At 37.4% G+C, this 23,274-nt stretch overlaps 1 protein-coding gene across 7 annotated transcripts in view; it reads right to left on the reverse strand.

The window, feature by feature from the left end:
• The window catches only part of TOGARAM1 (TOG array regulator of axonemal microtubules 1), a 138,243-nt gene that overhangs the window by 98,101 nt on the left and 16,868 nt on the right, over positions 1 to 23,274 (reverse strand). For all 7 annotated transcript variants that reach the window (XM_077126864.1, XM_077126862.1, XM_077126863.1 and 4 more), the window contains exon 2: positions 1,262 to 1,415. In XM_077126864.1, the coding sequence (XP_076982979.1) occupies positions 1,262 to 1,415 (154 nt within the window). The remainder of the gene's footprint in view (positions 1 to 1,261; positions 1,416 to 23,274) is intronic.

Consider the following 23,274-nt stretch of genomic DNA (forward strand, 5'->3'; position numbering starts at 1 on the left):
GATTTTTCTCCCGTCTTCACAGAGGGATTTCTCAAGCTAACCCACAGTCAGTCTCCAGCAATTAGTCAATTACTCTTTAAGTATTTCTGCTGGCAGTGGTTTCAGTTCCTAGTAAGATGTGGTTCTCTCTATCTGCCTATCTCCTGTCTTTGGAGAAGTGGTTTGTCCAGTGACTTCAATTCTCTGATGGACCTAAGACTTGTTGATTTTCAGTTTTTCTGCTTTTTTTCTTGTTATGAGGATGGTAGTGCTTATTTCCAAGCTCTTTACATACTGAATCAGAAACCAGAAGTCCCCCATAGTATTTATCACTACGTAAGCTAATATATCTAACATCCCCAAAAGAATGCAGGATTTATTACGCAGGAAGTTCTCCCTCTTTTGTTGACTGCTTTATCCCTAGTACTTAGAACAGTACCTGAAACAGAAGAGATGTGCAGTAAGTATGGGTTGTTGATAAAATGATGTGCTGGTTTAAAAGGATGTATGCCCCATAAAAAAGCCATGTTTTATATCAAAATCCCATTTCATAAAGGTAGAATAATCTCTATTCAATACTGTATGTTTGAAACTGTAATCAGATCATCTCCCTGGATGATGTGATTTAGTCAAAAGTGGTTGTTAAACTGGATTAGGTGATGACATGTCTCCACCCATTTGGGTGGGTCTTGATTGGTTTACTGGAGTCCTATAAAAGAGGAAACATTTTGGAGAAAGAGATTGAGAGAGAGCAGAGAATGCTGCAGCACCACAAAGCAGAGAGTCCACCAGCCAGAGACCTTTGGAGATAAAGAAGGAAAACACCTCCCGGGGAGCGTCATGAAACTGGAAGCCAGGAGAGAAAGCTAACAGATGACGCCGTATTCGCCATGTATCCTTCCAGATGAGAGAGAAACTCTGAATTTATAGACTTGTGATTGGGGCATTTTCTCAGTCTTAGAAGTGTAAACTAGCAACTTACTAAATTCTCCCTTTTAAAAGCCTTTCCGTTTCTGGTATATTGCATTCCGGCAGCTAGCAAACTAGAACAAATGGATACTACCTTCCATTGCTACTTAAAGGGTTTCAGTAAAGATCTTATGAGATTTTTATGTCAAAGTGTTCATCCTTATCAGATCTTCAATAAATGTTTAATGAATCTAATTTGTCTACACCATTATAGATTCCATGAGCCCTTGAATGAACTTAGAAGTTACTAGAAGTCTTTAACTTAGAGAAGTTCTTTAACTTAACATGTTCACTATCTGCAACTGTTACTTACCAGTACAGACAGGAAGAGAATCCGGGTTAAAATCCCGACTATTCTGAAATAAGTTTCTTGATACTCTTTTTCTGCTAAAACATAAGTCATCATTGACTGGCATTCCTTGAGAGGGCTTTAATTTTGGAGAAGGGACGAAATCATAAGCTGAGAACTGTAAGAACAGAATAATAAATTAGCAAATTTATGTTAAGTATACTTTGTAATAAACATGATCGAAGTAACTTAGACCCGATCATGTAATTGAGAAAAAAAAGAAAATAATAAATTTAACATATATACCATGAAACAAATAAACATCCACACACAGTATGGCACAATAGCAGTAATTTTCATTTCATGATAGAAATACTAATTTTTTTCCCTCTTTCTCAGTACTTCATCCCAACCCTTTTCTGTACCTTCATTTCCTACAGTATATATCTGTCAGCTAGAAAGGAAAAAATACAAATGACAAAAAAAGGAAAAACGATAACTTGAATGGGGAATATGAGCGATATAGCCACTCATATCTTCTTTCTCTGAGCAGTAGACAGGAATGTTGGCTGAAGGTAACTGAATAGGTAAGCACCTCACAGGATTATTCTTATTGAGAAAAATTTACTATTCATAATCTGCAGCTCAAATATATATGCACATGTGGTAACCTATGTCACGGTTCCCTTAGGAGATTTTTTACAACGAGTCTCTTAGTAAAAACCAAATACATAATACTTTAACTGAAACTAGTACTTTATGTTTCTAAGTCCTTTCTGGCATACCCCATTTAATCCTTAAGGTACAAAAGTACCAGGATAGAATTTTGAAGTCCTCCCTAATCATAGTTAAAGAACTAAAAGAAAGCATGACTCAAAAGTTGTTCAGTATTCTTCACCAATGGTAACCTCAATTTTTCTGGATTGCTTCATGTTTAACATGGCTATACAACATTCAACTAATTGAGTGAATGTGTAAGGAAGAAGGAGGCGGTAAATGAGTCAAACCGAAAGGTCAGGTGAGATGAGAACTGAGAATCAAAAACTGGATTCAGAAATGACCAATAGACATTACTGATGACACTGACAAGAACAAGTTTCTGAAATAATAAGGGACAAAAGTCTGCTTGGAGTAGGCTCAAAAGAGAAAGTGAAGTAATAAATTGGAGAAAACAAGTCTAGACAACTCTTTAAGATGTTCTACTGTAAAGAGAAGGAGAAAAGGAGGGGGAGAGTGGAGTCAAGAGAGTTTTCTAATGGTCCAAGATCGGGAAAAAGACAAAAGAAGTTTAGAAAAATTACCCATTACCAAGTTTGTCATGTTTTGTCATATTAGCAAAGTAAGAACTGTAACAATTCCCGAAAACAGTTTCACGTTGCTAGGAAACACGCTGAGCCATAGAAAACTTCACTGAATTGTTTCCTTCTCCTAAAATTTATTAATAACGCACATGAAAAAAACTTAACCTCATCCAAGGGTCATTTTCTTCTTTGCAATTTTGCATTTTGAAACATGTATCTCTGTTTTAAAATGCATTCAAAGAAGCTCTCTGACCCTTAGTTAAGACTAATTTAATCCAATTCTTTTAGAAGTCACATAAAAGGCTCACTAAGAAGGAAAATATCTACTATAAATTAATAATTCCTTAGAGTCACAGTATTCTGCCTGGCACATAGTAAGTACTCAGCATAATGTGACCATCCTACCATGCTAAACATACATACCTCCTTTACTATTTTTAATGCTGTCCAGTATTAGCATTGCAGGTATTAATTATATGAGTATTTCTATAGAACAGAAATCCTAAAAATGGAATTGTTGGGACTAAGGATTCCTTAGAGTCTATGGAATAAGTGTTATAAAAGGCAACTTTCACACTTATCTTTTTTTTTTATTTTTTTTTTAAGTTTGCTCATTCTTGGTTGACACTGAGGACTTTATTTAAAAGATCATCTTAAATTTCCAGACACACTGGAGACCACATCATAATCCACACATCTTGTCAAGAATGGGCTCTGTGCGAGGTGTGGGCTGAACCTCACCAGGACCACTGGGGCTACTGGCTCTCAGAAGGGTGAGTAAATGAATAACATAGAGACCCAGAATATGGAGAGGTCTGGAATGGTGAAGGGATATTACACAAAGGGGCTGAAATTTGATCTGGATCTTAAGGGAAAGTCAGGGTTTAGATATGTAGTCAGGCAGGAAAAGCATTTCATACTGAAAGGAAGACAAGACTGCTCAGAGGTCTGAGGATTCGAGGAACATTTGGAGGAAAAGAATGGACCAGCCTGGTAGGATTTCCAGAAAGGAGAAGAGGGTAGATCCTGGTAAAGTTTTCGTACAAATTATGAAGCAGAACGTTCGTAAACACTTAAAAGAGAACAATGGTCATTAGGAATCAAGCATGGGTTCATTGAGAACAAGTCATGTCAAATGAACCTTACTTCCTGTTTTTTATAAGGTTACTTACTAGGCTGATACACTAGAGGAGGCTGTCAAGGGGATTCTTGTGATGGGCTGGAATTTGATCTTTTCTAACTTAAAATTTCTATGATGCTGGGCGGGCATATAATGGAAGGCCTTGAGTTCCATTGTGCATCCAATTTCAGCAGGCATCTGACAGTGGCTTTGGCACAGTCTTGCTAAGAGTAGATTCTATAATGAAACAATCATCCCCAAAGGGAGTTAATGGTGGATTGATGGTAGAATAGAAGTGCATCTCCAATACTTGATCCATTTCCTTTTGCACTGATGTTTAGCAATGACTTTTCCTGGCATTCAGGCCTCTCTGAGGACGTGGCATTCAGACTCAGGCCACGGGAAAGGCAGGAGGGCCTGGGAGGCAGAGCATTCCGGTGGGAATTCCAAAACAGCTAATGGGCAGGCAGAAATGGTCTGAAACGACTGTTTTGGGGCTCTGAAGGCCAGGGGAGTGCTGTACAACATCCAAGGAGAGCAGGATGAAGAGGCTGAGAAACTATGGTTAAGAACTAAGAGGAAAGTGCTCAGCAGCAAATGCCAGCACACAACTCCTAATTAATGAGGCTGGCTGCCTAGGGTTTGATTCCTGGCTGGGTGCTGCATACAGAGGACATGAAAGTCCTCTTCCAAAAGAACAAGATGGGGTTGGGGCACAGCTGAGTACTGATCACAGCTTTTGATCAACAAACTGGGATTGCTGACTCTTGGCTAGGAGCTGCAGTTTTAGCCCTCCCTGGACAGGGACTGCTGGGACCGTGTGACCACAGCTGCAACCCTGCTCCCAACAGGAATAAAGGCAGTGGAAGCTCAAAGATACCAAACACCCTTAGGGCTTCTGGGAAAAGTTTGCTGAATCTTTTGGGCAGGTCAGGAAAGTGCAGCTTCAGGAAGCTGTCCAAAACACAAGAGAGAGAAACTGACCTTCAGAGTAAACTCATCAAGATAAGCAGATGCCTAGACATCAACAAAAAATTATAAGCCATACTAAGAAACAGATATGGCCCAAAGGAACAAACTAAAACTTCAGATAAAGAACTCAGAACAACTAATCAAAGAAGTTCAAACAAATCTCCTAAATAAATTCAAGGAGATGAAGGGAATTACAGATAAAGAGATAAAGGATATTAACTGCATAAGCATAAAGAAGAATTCCAAAGAAAGAATATAAACATGACAGAAACTATGTGAATGATGGTACAATTGAAGAGAATAAAAATACACTATGCAACAAGGCAGTGGAAGGATAGCTGTATGGTAGAATTCTCGCCTGCCATGTGAGAGACTTGGGTTTGATTTCCTGAGCCTGCCCATGCCAATATATATATATATTATATTTATATAAATATATAAAAATATATTTATATTTAATATATATTATATATATATTATATATAAAGCAACAACAGCAGATTTGAATAGGCGGAAGAAAGAATATGTGACTAGTAGAGAAAAGAATGGAAAAAATTGAGCAGAGTCACAGCAAGAAGAGCACAAACATAAACATGATGGGTGTCCCAGAAGGAGAAGAGAAGGGAAAGTGGCTGAAAGAATAGAGAGGAAACAATGGCCCCAAATTTCCCAGCTCTTTTGCAAGACATAAATATACATGTCCAAGAAGCATAATGTAGGCCAAACAGACCTACTTCAAGACACATACTAATCAGAATGTCAAACGCCAAAGATACCGAGATAACTTTGGAAGCAGCAAGAGAAAAGCAATTCATCACATAAAAGGGATCCTCAGTAAGATTAAGTGCCAATTTCTAATCAGAAATCATAAAAGGGAATAGATAGTGGTATGATACATTTAAGGCACTGAAAAAGGAAAATTGCCATGAAGAATTCTTTATCCATCAAAACTGTCCTTCCAAAATGAGAGTTAAAATATTCACAGATAAAAAACTGAGAGCTTGTCAACAAGAGATCAGTCCTACAATAAATAATAAAGAGTTCTGCAGGCTGAAAGAAAAAGGCAGGAGAGAGAGACTTGGAAGTGAGTGTAGAAATGAATATTATCAGTAAGGGTAATTAAAAGGATAAAAAGTGAGACAAGTACAGAATTTCTGTTTGCTAGAATGGAAAGGTTTCAGTAATGGATGGTGGTGATGGTAGTATACATTTTGAATGTAATAACAGCAGCAAATTATATATTTTAAAGTGATTAAGTTTAAAACCTAAATAAAACTTTACAAGATAACATAAGAGAAGACCTTCAAGACCTTAGAGTTTAGATTTTGCTGTGTTCAAAGTACATTGGAAGGGGGAAGAGAGAAAGGAGACAAAACAAAGTTTCAGTGGCTGAGAGATTTCAAACAGAGTCAGGAGGTTATCCTGGAGGTTATTCTTTTCTTTTTTTTTTCTTTCACATGGGCAGGCACCGGGAATCGAACCCGGGTCCTCAGGCATGGCAGGCAAGCACTCTTACCTGCTGAGCCACCATGGCCTGCCCTATTCTTATGCATTATACAGATATCCCTTTTTAGTTTATGGTGTATTGGAGTGGTTAGAGGGAAGTACCTGAAAAACTTGAGCTGTGTTCCGGTAGCCTTGATTCCCAAAGACGATTGTATAAAGATATAATGTTTACAATTGCTGTGATTGTGAAAACCTTATGTCTGATGTTCCTTTTATTCAAGGTATGGTCAGATGAGTAAAAAAAATATGGATAAAAAATAAATAAATAATGGGGGGACAAAGAGTAAAATAAATTGGATAGATGGAAATACTACTGGTCAATGAGAGGGAAGGGTAGGGTATATGGTATGTATGCGTTTTTGTTTTCTTTTTATTTCTTTTTCTGGAATGATGCAAATCTTCTTAAAAATGGTGATGGGGATGAACACACAATTATGTGATAGTATTGTAAGCCACTGATTGTACACCATGTATGAAATGTATGTGTATGAACATTTCTCAATAAAAACAAGAGATCAGCCCTACAAGAAATAATAAAGATGGAATATTACTGATCTGTAAGAAAGAGTGAAGTCCTGATGTACACAACAACATGGATGAACCTTGAGGACATTATGTTGAGCAAAATAAGCCAGAGAGAAAAGGACAAACATTGTATGATCACACTGATATGAACTAATTATAATAAAGTCATAGAGTTAGAATCTAGAATACAGGTTATCAGAGGATAGAATTGGGGTAGAGAAAGGGGAACTGATGCTTAATTTGTGCAGAATTTCGATTTAGGTTGATTTTAAATGTTGGGAAATGGATAGTGGTGATAGCACATTATTGTGAGTGTAATTAACAGTGTGATGTAATGTTGGTGAATGTAGTTCAAAAGGGAAGTTTTGGGTTGTATACATTACTAGAAGGAAAATAAAAGATAGAAGATAAAACACGGGACTGTACAACACAGTGAATCCTGTTATGGATGACAGGCTATGTATGGTTAATAATACAAATATAAGAATGTTCTTTCATGAATTATAACATGTACGCCACTATTACAAGGTGTTAATTATAGGGTGGTGTGATAGTTAGGTTCTGGTGTCAAATTGGCCAAGTGGCGACGCCCTGTTGTTCTGCTTCTGATGCCTTAAATCATCACTATGTGAAATTCATCTATGGCTGATTATATCTGAGGTCATAAAGGGAATGTTCCACAATGAGTGAGGTTTAATTTAACAGAGAGGTCAGAACAGAGCTCAGCAGCACAGCATATTTCATCTCAGCACTCACAGCTCAGCCCACCTTTGGAGATGCAAAAGGGAATCACTTCGGGGAAAGCGGCTGGAACCCAGAAGCCAGGGGAGAAGGCCAACAGACTGTGCTTTGTGCCTTTCCATGTAACAGAGAACCTCAGATGAAAGTTAGCTGCCTTTCTTCTGAAGAATTATACATTTTAATTAAATAAATCCCCTTATTAGAAGCCGATCCATCTCTGGTGTGTTGCATTCTGGCAGCTCTGCCAGACTAAAACACGTGGTGCATGGGGGAAAAAGCACCTAATGTAAACTATGGACTATAGTTAACACAGTATTTTTATATTCTTTCATCAGTTGTAACTAAGGTATCATGCATGTAAAGAGTCAATGACGGGGGTATACTGGAACACTGTAGTTTTTTTTTAATTAATTTTTAAATTAATATAACAAACAAACATTCTTAACATATGATTATTCCTTTCTACATATATAATCAGTAATTCACAATATCATCACATAGTTGCATATTCATCATCATGATCATTTCTTAGAACATTTGCATCAATTCAGAAAAAGAAATGAAAAAACAGAAAAAAATTCATACAAACCATACCCCTTACCACTCCCTTTCATTGATCACTAACATTTCAATCTAAATTTATTTTAACATTTGTTCCCCCTATTATTTATTTTTATTCCATATGTTTTACTCATCTGTTGATTAGGTAGATAAAAGGAGCATCAGACACAAGGTTTTCACAATCATACAGTCACATGGTGAAAGATATATCATTATACAATCATCTTCAAGAACATGGCTACTGGAACACAGCTCTACATTGTCAAGCAGTTCCCTCCAGCCTCTCCATTACATCTTGACTAACAAGGTGATATCTATTTAATGTGTAAGAATAACCTCCAGGATAACCTCTCGACTCTGTTCGGAATCTCTCAGTCATTGACACTTAATTTTGTGTCATTTCACTCTTCCCCCTTTTGGTCGAGAAGGTTTTCTCAATCCCTTGATGTTGAGTCCCAGCTCATTCTAGGATTTTTTGTCCCCCGTTGCTAGGGGTTGTCCCACATGACACCCCTGGGAGTCATGTCCCATGTAGCCAAGGGGAGGGTGGTGAGTTTGCTTGCTATGTTGGCTGGAGAGAGAGGCCACATCTGAGCAACAAAAGAGGTTCTCTTGGGGGTGACTCTTAGGCCTAATTTTAATAGGCTTGACCTATCCTTTGTGGGGTTAAGTTTCATATGAACAAACCCAAGATTGGGGACTCAGCCTATTGCTTTACTTGTCCTCACTGCTTGTGAGAATATCATGAATTCTCCACCAGGGAAGTTGAATTTTCCCCTTTTCTCACCATTCCCCCAAGGGGACATTGCAAATACTTTTTTACTTACTGTTCAAATCACTCTGGGACTTACTGGGGCATCACTCTGGACAAACCTAGAAAATCTTATTCCTTACTCAAGGTTCCATGTACTTACAGGAACACTGTAGTTTTTACATGGCTTTTCTGTATACCTACAATCTCTCTCATTAAGAAATATAAATAAATAATAAAAACATTATGACAAGTAAAAGAAATCAAACAGAAAGTACTGCATATTATATGATTCCATTTATATAAAATGCAAATATAAATAAATTTATATAGAGAGAATTAGATTAGTGGTCATACAGGGCTGGAAAAAGAAGGATTTAGAGGTAAGTATGTCTTTTTTTCTTTTTGGAGTAATGAAAATGTTCTAAAATTGACTGTGGTGATAATTGTACAACTCAGTTCTTATATTAAAAGCCACTGATTGTTTGGAGCAATTGCATGGTGTGTGAATATATCTCAATAAAACTGCCATCAAAAAAAAAAAAGAAAAAGAAAAAAGAAAACAGTTTGCACCTAAAAATAACTGAACTATGTGAATAACCAACCAAATGTCCTTGATTTATTTCTGGAGGTATCACTAATATATCGTCCCACAGGGTCCTATTATCAGAGTCAAAAGAAACAACTGGCTTCAAAGCACACCTTTTCTGGACCTGGATTCTTGAAGTCTTCAGACCTTCCCTAATAAGTGACGAAGCAATTTGGCTCTTGCCAAATGACTTACAGGAGGCAAATAAAACAGTATGTAGTAGTTTTCTAAACCTCAAGCAAAGTCAGTCTTTAAGAAACTAAGAAAATTCAATGTCATTATTGGATAGGATATGGTCATAAAAAAAGAAAAGGGTCTTGCCAAATTCCTGGGCATCACAATTCCCAACCTATTAATTATCTATTGCTATGCAACAACTTTCCTCAAAACTTTGTGGCTTAAAACAACAAACATTTATTATCTCTGTTTCTGAGGCTCTAGAAGCAGCTTAGTAGGATGGTTCTGGCTCAGAATCTAACTAGGTGCAGTCATCTGCAGCCTTGCCTGAGACTAGAGAATCACCGAAGTTCACTCATGTGGCTACTGGGAGGAGCCCTTAGTTCGTTACCATTTAGACTTCTACAGAGTGCTGCTCGTAGCATGGCAGCTGGTTTCCCCAGGCAACAGTCAGCCATACACCATCATTTCTACTTTATTTGCTAGGCCAGACAAACAAAAGGAGAAGGGAAGGGTTTCAAAGAATTTGTGGACATATATTTAAAACTATCTCAACAATAAGGCTTCCTCAAGTAACCTAATGGTGCTGATTTAATAAGCTTTGTTTCTTTAACTGATCACCATCCTTAATAAACTAGCATCTGCTTCTGTCTTAAATTCTGCTGCTTTATCATAAGTTACATAAAAGGCAAACTTTTCCATTTTATGACTATGAAAGATATTTTTAGCATATAAATTGTTATTCTTGTCTACCTATGAATGGCATTAATGAGGATAAAATCTATTGGAACGAGCTCCTGTTCAAATTGGCTTATAAAATCATATTAATATGTTAAGTATTTATATCAGGTTAAGTTAAGCAAAACTCAAAGATTTGTTTTCTTTCTTTTTACTTCTTATGATTTAAATATACTGTCTCTTTATGGAAAAAATGCTTTTAATGAAAGCTACAATTTCAGGGAAAGCAATGATTAGCTAATAGTTTAAATTGGTTAACCTTGGTTACTATGTTCAAGGACAAGCACAAAATTGCTCTTAAATAAACTTAAGTTTTAATATCTGATATATAACTGTACAGAAACAGTTCAAGTAACAATCTAATTAAAATACTCTTTGGAAGGAATAAAGTGGAAGGTGTCACACTATCTGACTTTAAAGCATATTACAAAGTTAAAGTGGTCAAAACAGCATGGTACTAGCATAAAACTAGATATACTGATTCGAGGGGACTTCCGGAGAAGATGGTGGCTTAGTAAGACGTGCAGGTCTTAGTTCCTCCTCCAGAACAGCTACTAAAGAAATAGAAACGCTACACAACAGCTCCCGGAGCCACAACAGAGACCAAAAACACAGCGTACCCCATTCTGGAACGGCTGAACCACCTGGGAGAATCCGCTGCAGTGAGATCACCGAGGGGCACACGCTTGCCCGGGCCGGGGCGGCTGGCGGCCGGAGTCCCTCCCTCCCTCCTTCCCTGGCCGGCTGGGAGAATTAGACAGGCGGTCTCCTCAAGCTGCGGCGGCAGGTGCACCCCCACAACGTGCGGCCTCCCGGCCCAGCTGGGAGAATCGGATCGGAGCTCCCCCAAGCCGCAGAGGCCGGCGACTGGGGTTCCTTCCACACACGTGGCTTCCCGGTCTGGTTGGGAACGTTGGATCGGCACTCCCCCAAGCCGCAGTGGCCGGCGCCCCCCGCCATGCTTTGCTTCCCGGGCAGGCTGGGAGATTTGGACCGGCACTCCCCCAAGCCGTGACGGCCCAGCGCCCCCCCTGCCCAGACACGGATTCCCAGGCTGGCTGGGAGATTCGGATCGGCACATCCCCAAGCTGCTTCGGCTGGCGACCCTCCCCCACAGCGAGAGTTTTCCAAAGTGAAAGGAGCCACAGCATCTTTTACTGGTGGGATCCGCAGACAGACGAGCCACAAGCGCCACCTACTGGGCAGGATAAGAAAAACAGAGCCCAGAGATTTCACAGAAAAATCTTTCAACCTGCTGGGTCTTACACCCAGGGAAATCTGATTAAATGCCCAGACACCAGCAGAAAATAACGAATCACGCTAGGAAAATGGAAGATATGGCCCAGTCAAAGGAACAAACCAATAGTTCAAATGAGATACAGGAGCTGAGACAACTAATTCTGAATATATGAACAGAAATGGAAAAACTCTTCAAAAACCAAATCAATAAATTGAGGGAGGACATGAAGAAGACATGGGCTGAACAAAAAGAAGAAATAGAAAGTCTGAAAAAACAAATCACAGAACTTATGGGATTGAAGAACAAAGTAGAAAAGATGGAAAAAACAATGGATACCTACAATGGTAGATTTAAAGAGACAGAAACTATAATTAGTGAACTGGAGGATGGAACATCTGAATTCCAAAAAGAAACTGAAACTATAGGGAAAAGAATGGAAAAATTTGAGCAGGGGATCAGGGAACTGAATGATAATATGAAGCGCACAAATATACGTGTTGTGGGTGTCCCAGAAGGAGAAGAGAAGGGAAAAGGAGGAGAAAAACTAAAGTAAGAAATTATCACTGAAAATTTCCCAACTCTTATGAAAGACCTAAAATTATAGATCCAAGAAGTGCAGCGCACCCAAAAGAGAATAGACCCAAATAGGCGTTCTCCAAGACACTTACTACTTAGAATGTCAGAGGTCAAAGAGAAAGAGAGGATCTTGAAAGCAGCAAGAGAAAAACAATCCATCACATACAAGGGAAACCCAACAAGACTATGTGTAGGTTTATCAGCAGAAACCATGGAAGCTAGAAGACAGTGGGATGATATATTTAAATTACTAAAACAGAAAAACTGCCAACCAAGAACTCTATATCCAGCAAAATTGTCCTTCAAAAATGGGGGAGAAATTAAAACATTCTCAGACAAAAAGTCACTGAGAGAATTTGTGACCAAGAGACCAGCTCTGCAAGAAATACTAAAGGGAGCACTAGAGTCAGATATGAAAAGACAGAAGAGAGAGGTATGGAGAAGAGTGTAGAAAGAAGGAAAATCAGATATGATATATATAATACAAAAGGCAAAATGGTAGAGGAAAATATTATCCAAACAGTAATAACACTAAATGTCAATGGACTGAATTCCCCAATCAAAAGACATAGACTGGCAGAATGGATTAAAAAACAGGATCCTTCTATATGCTGTCTACAGGAAACACATCTTAGATCCAAAGATAAACATAGGTTGAAAGTGAAAGGTTGGGAAAAGATATTTCATGCAAATAACAACCAGAAAAGAGCAGGAGGAGCTAAACTAATATCCAACAAATTAGACTTCAAATGTAAAACAGTTAAAAGAGATAAAGAAGGACACTATCTACTAATAAAAGGAACAATTAAACAAGAAGACATAACAATCATAAATATTTATGCACCGAACCAGAATGGCCCAAAATACGTGAGGAATACACTGCAAACACTGAAAAGGGAAATAGACACATCTACCATAATAGTTGGAGACTTCAATTCACCACTCTCATCAATGGACAGAACATCTAGACAGAGGATCAATAAAGAAATACAGAATTTGAATATTACAATAAATGAGCTAGACTTAACAGACATTTATAGGACATTACATCTCACAACAGCAGGATACACCTTTTTCTCAAGTGCTCTTGGATCATTCTCAAAGATAGACCATATGCTGGGTCACAAAGCAAGTCTTAACAAATTTAAAAAGATTGAAATCATACACAACACTTTCTCGGAAAATAAAGGAATGAAGTTGGAAATCAATAATAGGCAGAGTGCCAGAAAATTCACAAATACATGGAGGCTCAACAACACACTCTTAAACAACGAGTGGGTCAAGGAAGAAATTGCAAGAGAAATTAGTAAATATCTCGAGGCGAATGAAAACGAAAACACAACATATCAAAACCTATGGGACGCAGCAAAGGCAGTGCTAAGAGGGAAATTTATTGCCCTAAATGCCTATATCAGAAAAGAAGAAAAGGCAAAAATGCAGGAATTAACTGTCCACTTGGAAGAACTGGAGAAAGAACAGCAAACTAACCCCAAAGCAAGCAAAAGGAAAGAAATAACAAAGATTAGAGCAGAAATAAATGAAATTGAAAACATGAAAACAATAGAGAAAATCAATAAGACCAGAAGTTGGTTCTATGAGAAAATCAGTAAGATTGATGGGCCCTTAGCAAGATTGACCAAAAGAAGAAGAGAGAGGATGCAAATAAATAAGATTAGAAATGGAAGAGGAGACATAACCACTGACCTCACAGAAATAAAGGAGGTAATAACAGGATACTATGAACAACTCAACGCTAATAAATACAAAAATGTAGATGAAATGGACGGGTTCCTGGAAAGGCATGAACAACCAACTTTGACTCAAGAAGAAATAGATGACCTCAACAAACCAATCACAAGTAAAGAAATTGAATCAGTCATTTAAAAGCTTCCTAAAAAGAAAAGTCCAGGATCAGACAGCTTCACATGTGAATTGTACCAAACATTCCAGAAAGAATTACTACCAACCCTCTTCAAACTCTTCAAAAAAATGGAAGTGGAGGGAAAGCTACCTAATTCATTCTATGAAGCCAACATCACACTCATACCAAAACCAGGCAAAGATATTACAACAAAAGAAAACTACAGACCAATCTCTCTAATGAATATAGATGCAAAAATCCTCAACAAAATTCTAGCAAATCGAATCCAACAAACATTAAAAGAATTATACATCATGACCAAATAGGATTCATTCCAGGTATGCAAGGATGGTTCAACATAAGGAAATCAATTAATGTAATACACCATATCAACAAATCAAAGCAGAAAAATCACATGATCATCTCAATTGATGAAGAGAAGGAATTTGACAAAATTCAACATCCTTTCCTTTTGAAAACACTTCAAAAGATAGGAATACAAGGGAACTTCCTTAAAATGATAGAGGGAATATATGAAAAACCCACAGCTAATATCATCCTCAATGGGGAAAAACTGAAAACTTTCCCCCTAAGATCAGGAACAAGACAAGGATGTCCATTATCAACACTATTATTCAACATCGTGTTGGAGGTTCTAGCCAGAGCGATTAGGCAAGAAAAAGAAATACGAGGCATCAAAATTGGAAAGGAAGAAGTAAAACTATCACTGTTTGCAGATGATATGATACTATACGTCGAAAACCCGGAAAAATCCACAACCAAACTACTAGAGCTAACAAATGAGTACAGCAAAGTAGCAGGTTACAAGATCAACATTCAAAAATCTGTAGCATTTCTATACACTAGCAATGAACAAGCGGAGGGGGAAATCAAGAAACGAATTCCATTTACAATTGCAACTAAAAGAATAAAATACCTAGGAATAAATTTAACTAAAGAGACAAAAAACCTATACAAAGAAAACTACAAAAAACTGTTAAAAGAAATCACAGAAGACCTAAATAGATGGAAGGGCATACCGTGTTCATCGATTGGAAGACTAAATATAGTTAAGATGTCAATCCTACCTAAATTGATTTACAGATTCAATGCAATACCAATCAAAATCCCAAAAACTTATTTTTCAGAAATAGAAAAACCAATAAGCAAATTTATCTGGAAGGGCAGGGTGCCCCGAATTGCTAAAAGTATCTTGAGGAAAAAAAACGAAGCTGGAGGTCTCACGCTGCCGGACTTTAAGGCATATTATGAAGCCACAGTGGTCAAAACAGCATGGTATTGGCATAAAGATAGATATATCGACCAACGGAATCGAATAGAGTGCTCAGATATAGACCCTCTCATCTATGGACATTTGATCTTTGATAAGGCAGTCAAGCCAACTCACCTGGGACAGAACAGTCTCTTCAATAAATGGTGCCTAGAGAACTGGATATCCATATGCAAAAGAATGAAAGAGGACCCGTATCTCACACCCTATACAAAAGTTAACTCAAGGGGCGGGCCGCGGTGGCTCAGCGGGCAAGAGTGCTTGCCTGCCATGCCGGAGGACCCCGGTTCGATTCCCGGCCCCAGCCCATGTAAAAAACAAACAAACAAACAAAATATAATAAAACAAGAAAATGTTTAAAGATGTTTCCCTTCCTTCCTTCCATCCTTCCTTCCTTCTCTGTCTTTCCTTCCCTTCCTCCCTCTCTCTTTAAAAAAAAAAAAAAAAAAAAAAAAGTTAACTCAAAATGGATCAAAGATCTAAACATTAGGTCTAAGACCATAAAACAGTTAGAGGAAAATGTAGGGAGATATCTTATGAATCTTACAATTGGAGGCGGTTTTATGGACCTTAAACCTAAAGCAAGAGCACTGAAGAAAGAAAGAAATGAATGGGAGCTCCTCAAAATTAAACACTTTTGTGCATCAAAGAACTTCATCAAGTAAGTAGAAAGACAGCCTACACAATGGGAGACAATATTTGGAAACAACATATCAGATAAAGGTCTAGTATCCAGAATTTATAAAGAGATGGTTCAACTCAACAACAAAAAGACAGCCAACCCAATTACAAAATGGGAAAAAGACTTGAACAGACACCTACCAGAAGAGGAAATACAAATGGCCAAAAGGCACATGAAGAGATGCTCAATGTCCCTGGCCATTAGAGAAATGCAAATCAAAACCACAATGAGATATCATCTCACACCCACCAGAATGGCCATTATCAACAAAACAGAAAATGACAAGTGCTGGAGAGGGTGTGGAGAAAGAGGCACACTTATCCACTGTTAGTGGGAATGTCAAATGGTGCAACCACTGTGGAAGGCAGTTTGGCGGTTCCTCAAAAAACTGAATATAGAATTGCCATACGACCCAGCAATACCATTGCTAGGTATCTACTCAAAGGACTTAAGGGCAAAGACACATACGGACATTTGCACACCAACGTTTATAGCAGCATTATTTACAATTGCAAAGAGATGGAAACATCCAAAATGTCCATCAACAGACGAGTGGCTAAACAAACTGTGGTATATACATACAATGGAATATTATGCAGCTTTAAGACAGAATAAACTTATGAAGCATGTAATAACATGGATGGACCTAGAGAACATTATGCTGAGTGAGTCTAGCCAAAAACTAAAGGACAAATACTGTATGGTCCCACTGATGTGAACCGACATTCGAGAATAAACTTGGAATATGTCATTGGTAACAGAGACCATCAGGAGTTAGAAACAGGGTAAGATAATGGGTAATTGGAGCTGAAGGGATACAGACTGTGCAACAGGACTAGATACAAAAACTCAAAAATGGACGGCACAATACTACCTAATTGTAATGTAATTATGTTAAAACACTGAAGGAAGCTGCATCTGAGGTATAGTTTTTTTTTGTTCATTTGTTTGTTTGTGTTTTTTGTTTTTTGTTTTTCCTTTTTTAAATTTTTATATATATTTTTTATTTTTTATTATTATTATTTTTATTTTTTTCTCTATATTATCATTCTATATCTTTTTCTGTTGTTTTGTTAGTTCTTTTCCTAAATCGATGCAAATGTACTAAGAAATGATGATCATACATCTATGTGATGATATTAAGAATTACTGATTGCATATGTAGAATGGAATGATTTCTAAATGTTGTTAATTTTGTTTTTTAATTAATAAAAAAAAAAAAGTAGATATACTGACCAATGGAATTGAATTGAGTGTTCAGTAATAGACTCTCATGTATGGACAACTGATCTTTCTTAAGGCAGCCAAGTCAACTTAACTGGACAGAGCAGCCTCTTCAATAAATGACGTTTGGAGAACTGGATATCCATACCCCAAAGAATGAAAAAGGACCCATATCTCACACTTTATATAAAAATTAACTCAAAATGGATCAAAGTTCTAAACATTAGAACTAAGGTTATAAAACTTTAAGAAGAAAATGTGGAGAAATATCTTGTAGATCTTGTGATGGGAGCTGGTTTCCTAGACCTCACATCCAAAGTGCAAGCAATTAAAAAGAAATGAGGGGGTGCACGGGTAGTTCAGTGGTTAGAATGCCCACCTTCCATGCGGGAGACCTGGGTTCAACTTCCCGACCATGCATCAAAAAAAAAGAAACACCTTTGTGCATCAAAGGACTTTGTCAGGAAAGTTAAAAGATAGCCTATACAATGGAACACAGTATTTGGAAACCATATGTTTTAGTTTGCTAAGGCTGCTGGAATGAAATACACCAGAGAAGGACTGGCTTTTATCAAGGTGATTTATTTGGTTACAAATGAACTAGCCTGTGAAGGCACACAGCTGCCTGCCCTCTGCCCTGTCTCTGGGCTTCTGGGTTTAAACTGCTTTAAAGGGGGGCATTTCCTTTTTGCACCTCCAAACGCTGGGCCTGAGCTGGCTATGAGTGCTAAGCTGAGGTGTGCTGATCTGTTGAGTTCTGCTGGGCTGCACTGAGCTGTTTCTCCCTCTTTTGACTTCTTCCCTTTTAAGCCACACTCCTCTTAGCTGACCACAGATGCAATCAGCCATAGATGAAATTCACATGCTGATGATTTAAGTCCACAGTAACAGAACAAATGGATACCACCACTTGGCCAAGTTGGCATCTGAACCCTACTACTACACCACATATCAGAGAAGTGTTCAATATCGAGAATATATAAAGAGAGTCTACAACTCAATAACAAAAAACAAACAGCCCCAATAAAAAATGGGCAAAAGACATGGACAGACATTTTTCAGAAGAGGAAAAACAAATGGGTGAAAAGCCTATGAAAGACACTCAACCTCACTCAATATTAGAGAAATAAAAATCAAAGCCATAATGAGATATCATCTCACTTGTACTAGAAGGTCATTATCTAAAAAACTAGAAAACTACAAGTTTTGGAGAGGATGTGAAAAAAAGGCACACTTATTCACTGTTGGTGGGAATGTAGAAATGGTGCAACTGCTCTGAAAGTCAGTTTGATGGTTCCTCAGGAAGCTAAGTATAGAATTGCCATATGATCCAGCCATCCCATTACTAGGTATATATTCAGAGGAACCGAAGGAAAGGACACAAATGGATATATGCACGCCGATGTTTATGGTAACATTTTTCACAATTTCCAAGAGATGAAAACAGCCCAAATGTTCATCAATGGACAAGTGGCTAAACAATCTGTGGTATACCCATACAATGAAATATGTGGAAAACGTGGAGAGATGTACCTAGTCACTGTTGGTTGGGAAGGAGAGTGGTGCACCCCCTCTGGAGGGCAGTGTGGTGGCTCTACAGGAGGCTGGGGGGGGTTGCCATATGACCCTGGAACCCCATAGTTAGGAGTATACCTGGAGGAACTAAGAGCAAGGAAAGGAATGTACATTTGCACACAGGTGTTTATGGAGGCAGTATTCCCCATTTGCAATGGATGGAGGGTGGCCTAAGGGTACATCAACTGAGGAATGGAAACAGTGATTGCGGTATATACATACAATGGACTACTGACTGGCTGCAAGGAATGAAGTTGTGAGGCATGTAAGGAGATGAATGAACCTTGAAGACAGTATGTTGAGTGAAATAAACCAGAAAAGAAAAGACAAATATTATAATGCCTCAATAATACAGACTAACTGTGCCAGTCTGAATCTGTGGTGCACCCCAGAAAAGCCATGCCCTTTGATCCTCACTCAATATTGCTGGATGGGAGCATTTTGATTGTTTCCATGAAGATGTGACCAACCCAACTGTGGGTGGTAACTTCTGATTAGATGATTTCCATGGAGGTGTGTCTCCACCCACTGCAGGTGGAGTTGCTTACTGGAATCCTTTAAAAAAGGAAACATTTTGGAGAGAGTTCTTTTTTTGGTAGAGCCACATGAAAGCCAGCAGACACTGCCATGTTCACCATGTGCCCTTCCAGCTGAGAGAGAAATGTTGAACGTCATTGGCCTTCCTGAACCGAGGTACCTTTCCCCGGATGCCTTAAATTGGACATTTCTATAGACTTGTTTTAATTGAGACATTTTCTCGGTCTTAGAACTGTAAACAAGCAACTTATTAAATTCCCCTTTTAAAAAGCCATTCCATTCCTGGTATATTGCATTCCAGCAGCTAGCAAACTAGGACACTAACTATAAAAGGCAAAATCTGAGAATTGAGTTCTGAGCATAGATTACCAGGGAAGGGTCTACTGTAAAGGTTCCCAGATTGTAAGCGCTTATAGCAGTCACATCTATTCCAGAGCTGTAACTATTATTTCTGAATTCTGAGATGCTGAGCTCTTTGCTTATCACCTGGTGATTACCTGGAACTTTGGGTAACTGTGTGACACCTGAGATTCAGAGCTAGCGTTCTGTATCCATGAAAGCAGCATTACCTCATACAGCAACTATTAAAAACAAGTGATCAGACTTCATTTAGGGATTAGTGAAGCTGATTTGGGTAGGACTAAGGTAAATCAGACTAAAGGGTAAAGGTTGATATTGACTGTATTTTATTTGTTTGTTTGGGTGCATGGTCCGGGAATTGAACTGGGTCTTCCACATGAAAGGCGAGCATTCTACCACTGAACCATGATATTGACTGTATTTTAAAATTTCAACTTCTGTGCAACACCAAAGGAAGAGATATTTATTTGATGAAAATGTTATAGTTTTAGTAGCACATTATCTAATTTAACTTGTATGGTCAGCTTATTTGAACATCATAATTATATGGAACCATGAATAGGGAGTGAGATCTTATTGGTTTGTACAGGTTGGTGTGATACCCAGATACATCCCAGAGTAATCTGGGAAGAAGATTAAAAAGTATTTGCAAAGTCCCCTTGAGGGACTGGGGAAAAGTTAAAAATATTAAACTTCCCCACAAGCACTGGGGACTGACAATTTGATGGGAAAGGCCCTCAATTTTGGGGCTTGCCCTTATGAAACTTATTTGTGCAAAGGAGAAGCTAAGTTTATTTATGATTATACCTAAGAGTCACGTCCAGAGAATCTCTCTTGTTGCTCAGATGTAGTCTCTCTCTCTTTAAACTAACTCTGCAGGTGAACCCACTGCCCTCCTCCCTAAGTGGGACATTTAAACTTCCAGGGATTTAAATATCCCTGGCAACGTGGGATATGACTCTGGGGGATGAGTCTGGACCTGGCAATATGGGAGTGAAAAAGCCTTCTTGACCAAAAGGGGTTAGAGAAACAAAACAAAATAAAGTTTCAGTGGCTGAGAGATTTGAAATAGAGCCTAGAGTTCATTCTGGAAGTTATTCTTATGCAATATATAGATATCCCTTTCCCATTTTTGGTGTACTGGAGTAGCTAGAAGGAAATATCTGAAATGGCTGAACAGTAGTCCAATAGTCTTGATTCATAGTAAAGATGACTAACTATAGAGCTTTTAAGGTGCGTCTGCATGATTGTGAAAACACTGTGACTGACATTCTCTTTATCCAGTGTATGAACAAATGAGTAAGAAAAAAATGAAAAAAATTTAAATAAACAATAGGAGGGATGTGGTGTATGGGATGTTTCGGATGTTCTTTTTTTTACCTCTATTTTTATTTATTTATTTTTGGAGTGAGCAAAATGCTCAAAGATAGATTGTGATGATGAATGCACAGCTATATGATGCTTTGAACCATTAATCTTAATTCTGGATGATTATATGGTATGTAAATATAAAATATATCTCAATAAAAAGAAAAAAAACTAATACTAAAAAATAGTCTTTGGACAAATCAGACTCATTTGAAAACAGCTGTCTTTGCCTAGATTTTACTGCCATGTAAAAAAAAATTAATGTAATATTTAACTTATTTTCTCAGATAAATCTAATTAACTTAAATTTCTTAAGTTTTCTCCACTGGTTTCACAGGTCAGACAAATTAACATCATTTAAAAAAATATATAACATTGTAAAATGTGTTCAACCAAATTTTTTTTTTTTTTGCATGGGCAGGCACCGGGAATCAAACCCATGTCTCCAACCTGGGTCTCTGGCACAGCAGGCAAGAACTTTGCCACTGAGCCATTGTTGCCCACCCTCAACTAAATTTTATAAAAGATAATGTCTATAAAAAGGGATCAATTCTTAGGATGCCACACATCTAATAATGTTTAATAAATCAAATCATGATTTTCAGATCCTTAGTTACATTACATTAACAAACAGGTTAATGGATACACAGATGCCTTTGGATGATGTTAATATACATGTTCTGCCAGTTAAAAAGTTATAAAAAGGATATGAAATGTGTATTTATGGACAGAATGACAAGGTAGTCCTTGGTTAGATGCCTTTTAGTTTTCTATGTCTGAGAAGAAATGAATGTTGGTTTCTTTGGCTAAGGTTATAATTAACATATCTATTGCTGAGCCTGTTAAAGGATCAAAAGATAAAAGGAAAACAGAAATATTTGTAGAGGTTAATGAATATGTTTTGTACATTTTTCAAGGGAATTGTTATAGTTTTTATAGAATGGTAAAATCAATGTAATACATATATTATCTTATTTAATATGCTTTTAGGGGTAATGATTTTTAATTAGTTTTTATTTTGCATGATCCAAGAAGCCTAATTACTTTTTTATTGAAATAAATTTTTAATTTTTTATCTAACTGTATTTTGTATATGTCCAAAGGTATATTAAAAAAGGCACATAAATGATAAAGGAGAAAACTAACTGTTCAGAAAAAAATGGATATACTTTTATTTTTTCCATGTCTTTAAAATGCTTTAGATTATTTTTTAAAAATGCTTACTTCTGCTAAAAGACCTTACAATTCTCACAACTTTGTTTTAAATATCTTAACTCTAAAAGGCTATAACCATTTTCTTGTCTTTAGACAACAATACCTTATAATTATGTGTTAATGTTAAAACCCAGTTTTCTCTTATAACTCTGTTTTTCCTAAATTCAACTTCAAAATGGAAAAAATGCTATGAAGATGCTCATTGTTCTCTATATTTTAATTAGCTCAGCTATTATTCAAAATGACTAAAACAAATGCCTCAAAAGTTCTCCTTGGTATCTGGAAGCCAAACAAGATTCTTCCTTTCTGAAAGACCTATTATAGTAACCCCAGATTTAAGAAATTCAAATATTATGTTTTGAATTCTGTTTTGCATAAAAGAAGAAGTTGCTTTTTGGGATACTAACTCAAATTTAGAAATTTACCACAAAGCCATTGCTTTTCTTAACATTTCTCTCATCTCATAGCTAAGGCTTATCTTAGAAATAAGAAAATTAATAAGAAAACTAATGACTACTTATTGGAAATCATCCACTATGCTGATCGCAGATAAAAGATTGTTCACAATTTTGACATTTTTTTAAAACCAAAGGTTTCTCTAATTTTCTGAGACACTCCAATCACATTTTTAAAAGAAAATTAAAGACTATTTATAGGAAGCAAACCAACATCCAAGAAAAATCTCAATTTTTTTGGATAAAGTTGATAAAGAAACACGGGAGTTCCCTGATTATGGTCCTCTTATAACAGCCATGTTTCTTGAGGGGACCCTGAAAATTATGCTTATGGAGTTATTACAAGGTATTTGCTCTGTGAGGCATGGAGATTTTAAGTTAGGACAGCCCCTGCACCCAAATGATATGACTTTCATCTCCATCCACATGACTTGTAACCTGCCGGGCTAAAAAAGAGTTTCAGGATGGCTGCTGCACAGACTATTACAAGGACTCCTGCTGAGGAAAAATGAATGCCTGCTGGTTAGCCGTAGCTCCTGTCTTCTAACGTTCTGAGTACACTGATGCCAAACATGGGCTAGGATAGTCTGATGAGTCTGAATGTTTGGTTGAACCTAAGAAGAAAATTTCAAATTATTTCCTAAAGGATTATACAGCTATTTTATCACTGTC

Source organism: Tamandua tetradactyla, chromosome 14, assembly GCF_023851605.1.
Source record: "Tamandua tetradactyla isolate mTamTet1 chromosome 14, mTamTet1.pri, whole genome shotgun sequence".
Classification (NCBI taxonomy): domain Eukaryota; kingdom Metazoa; phylum Chordata; class Mammalia; order Pilosa; family Myrmecophagidae; genus Tamandua; species Tamandua tetradactyla.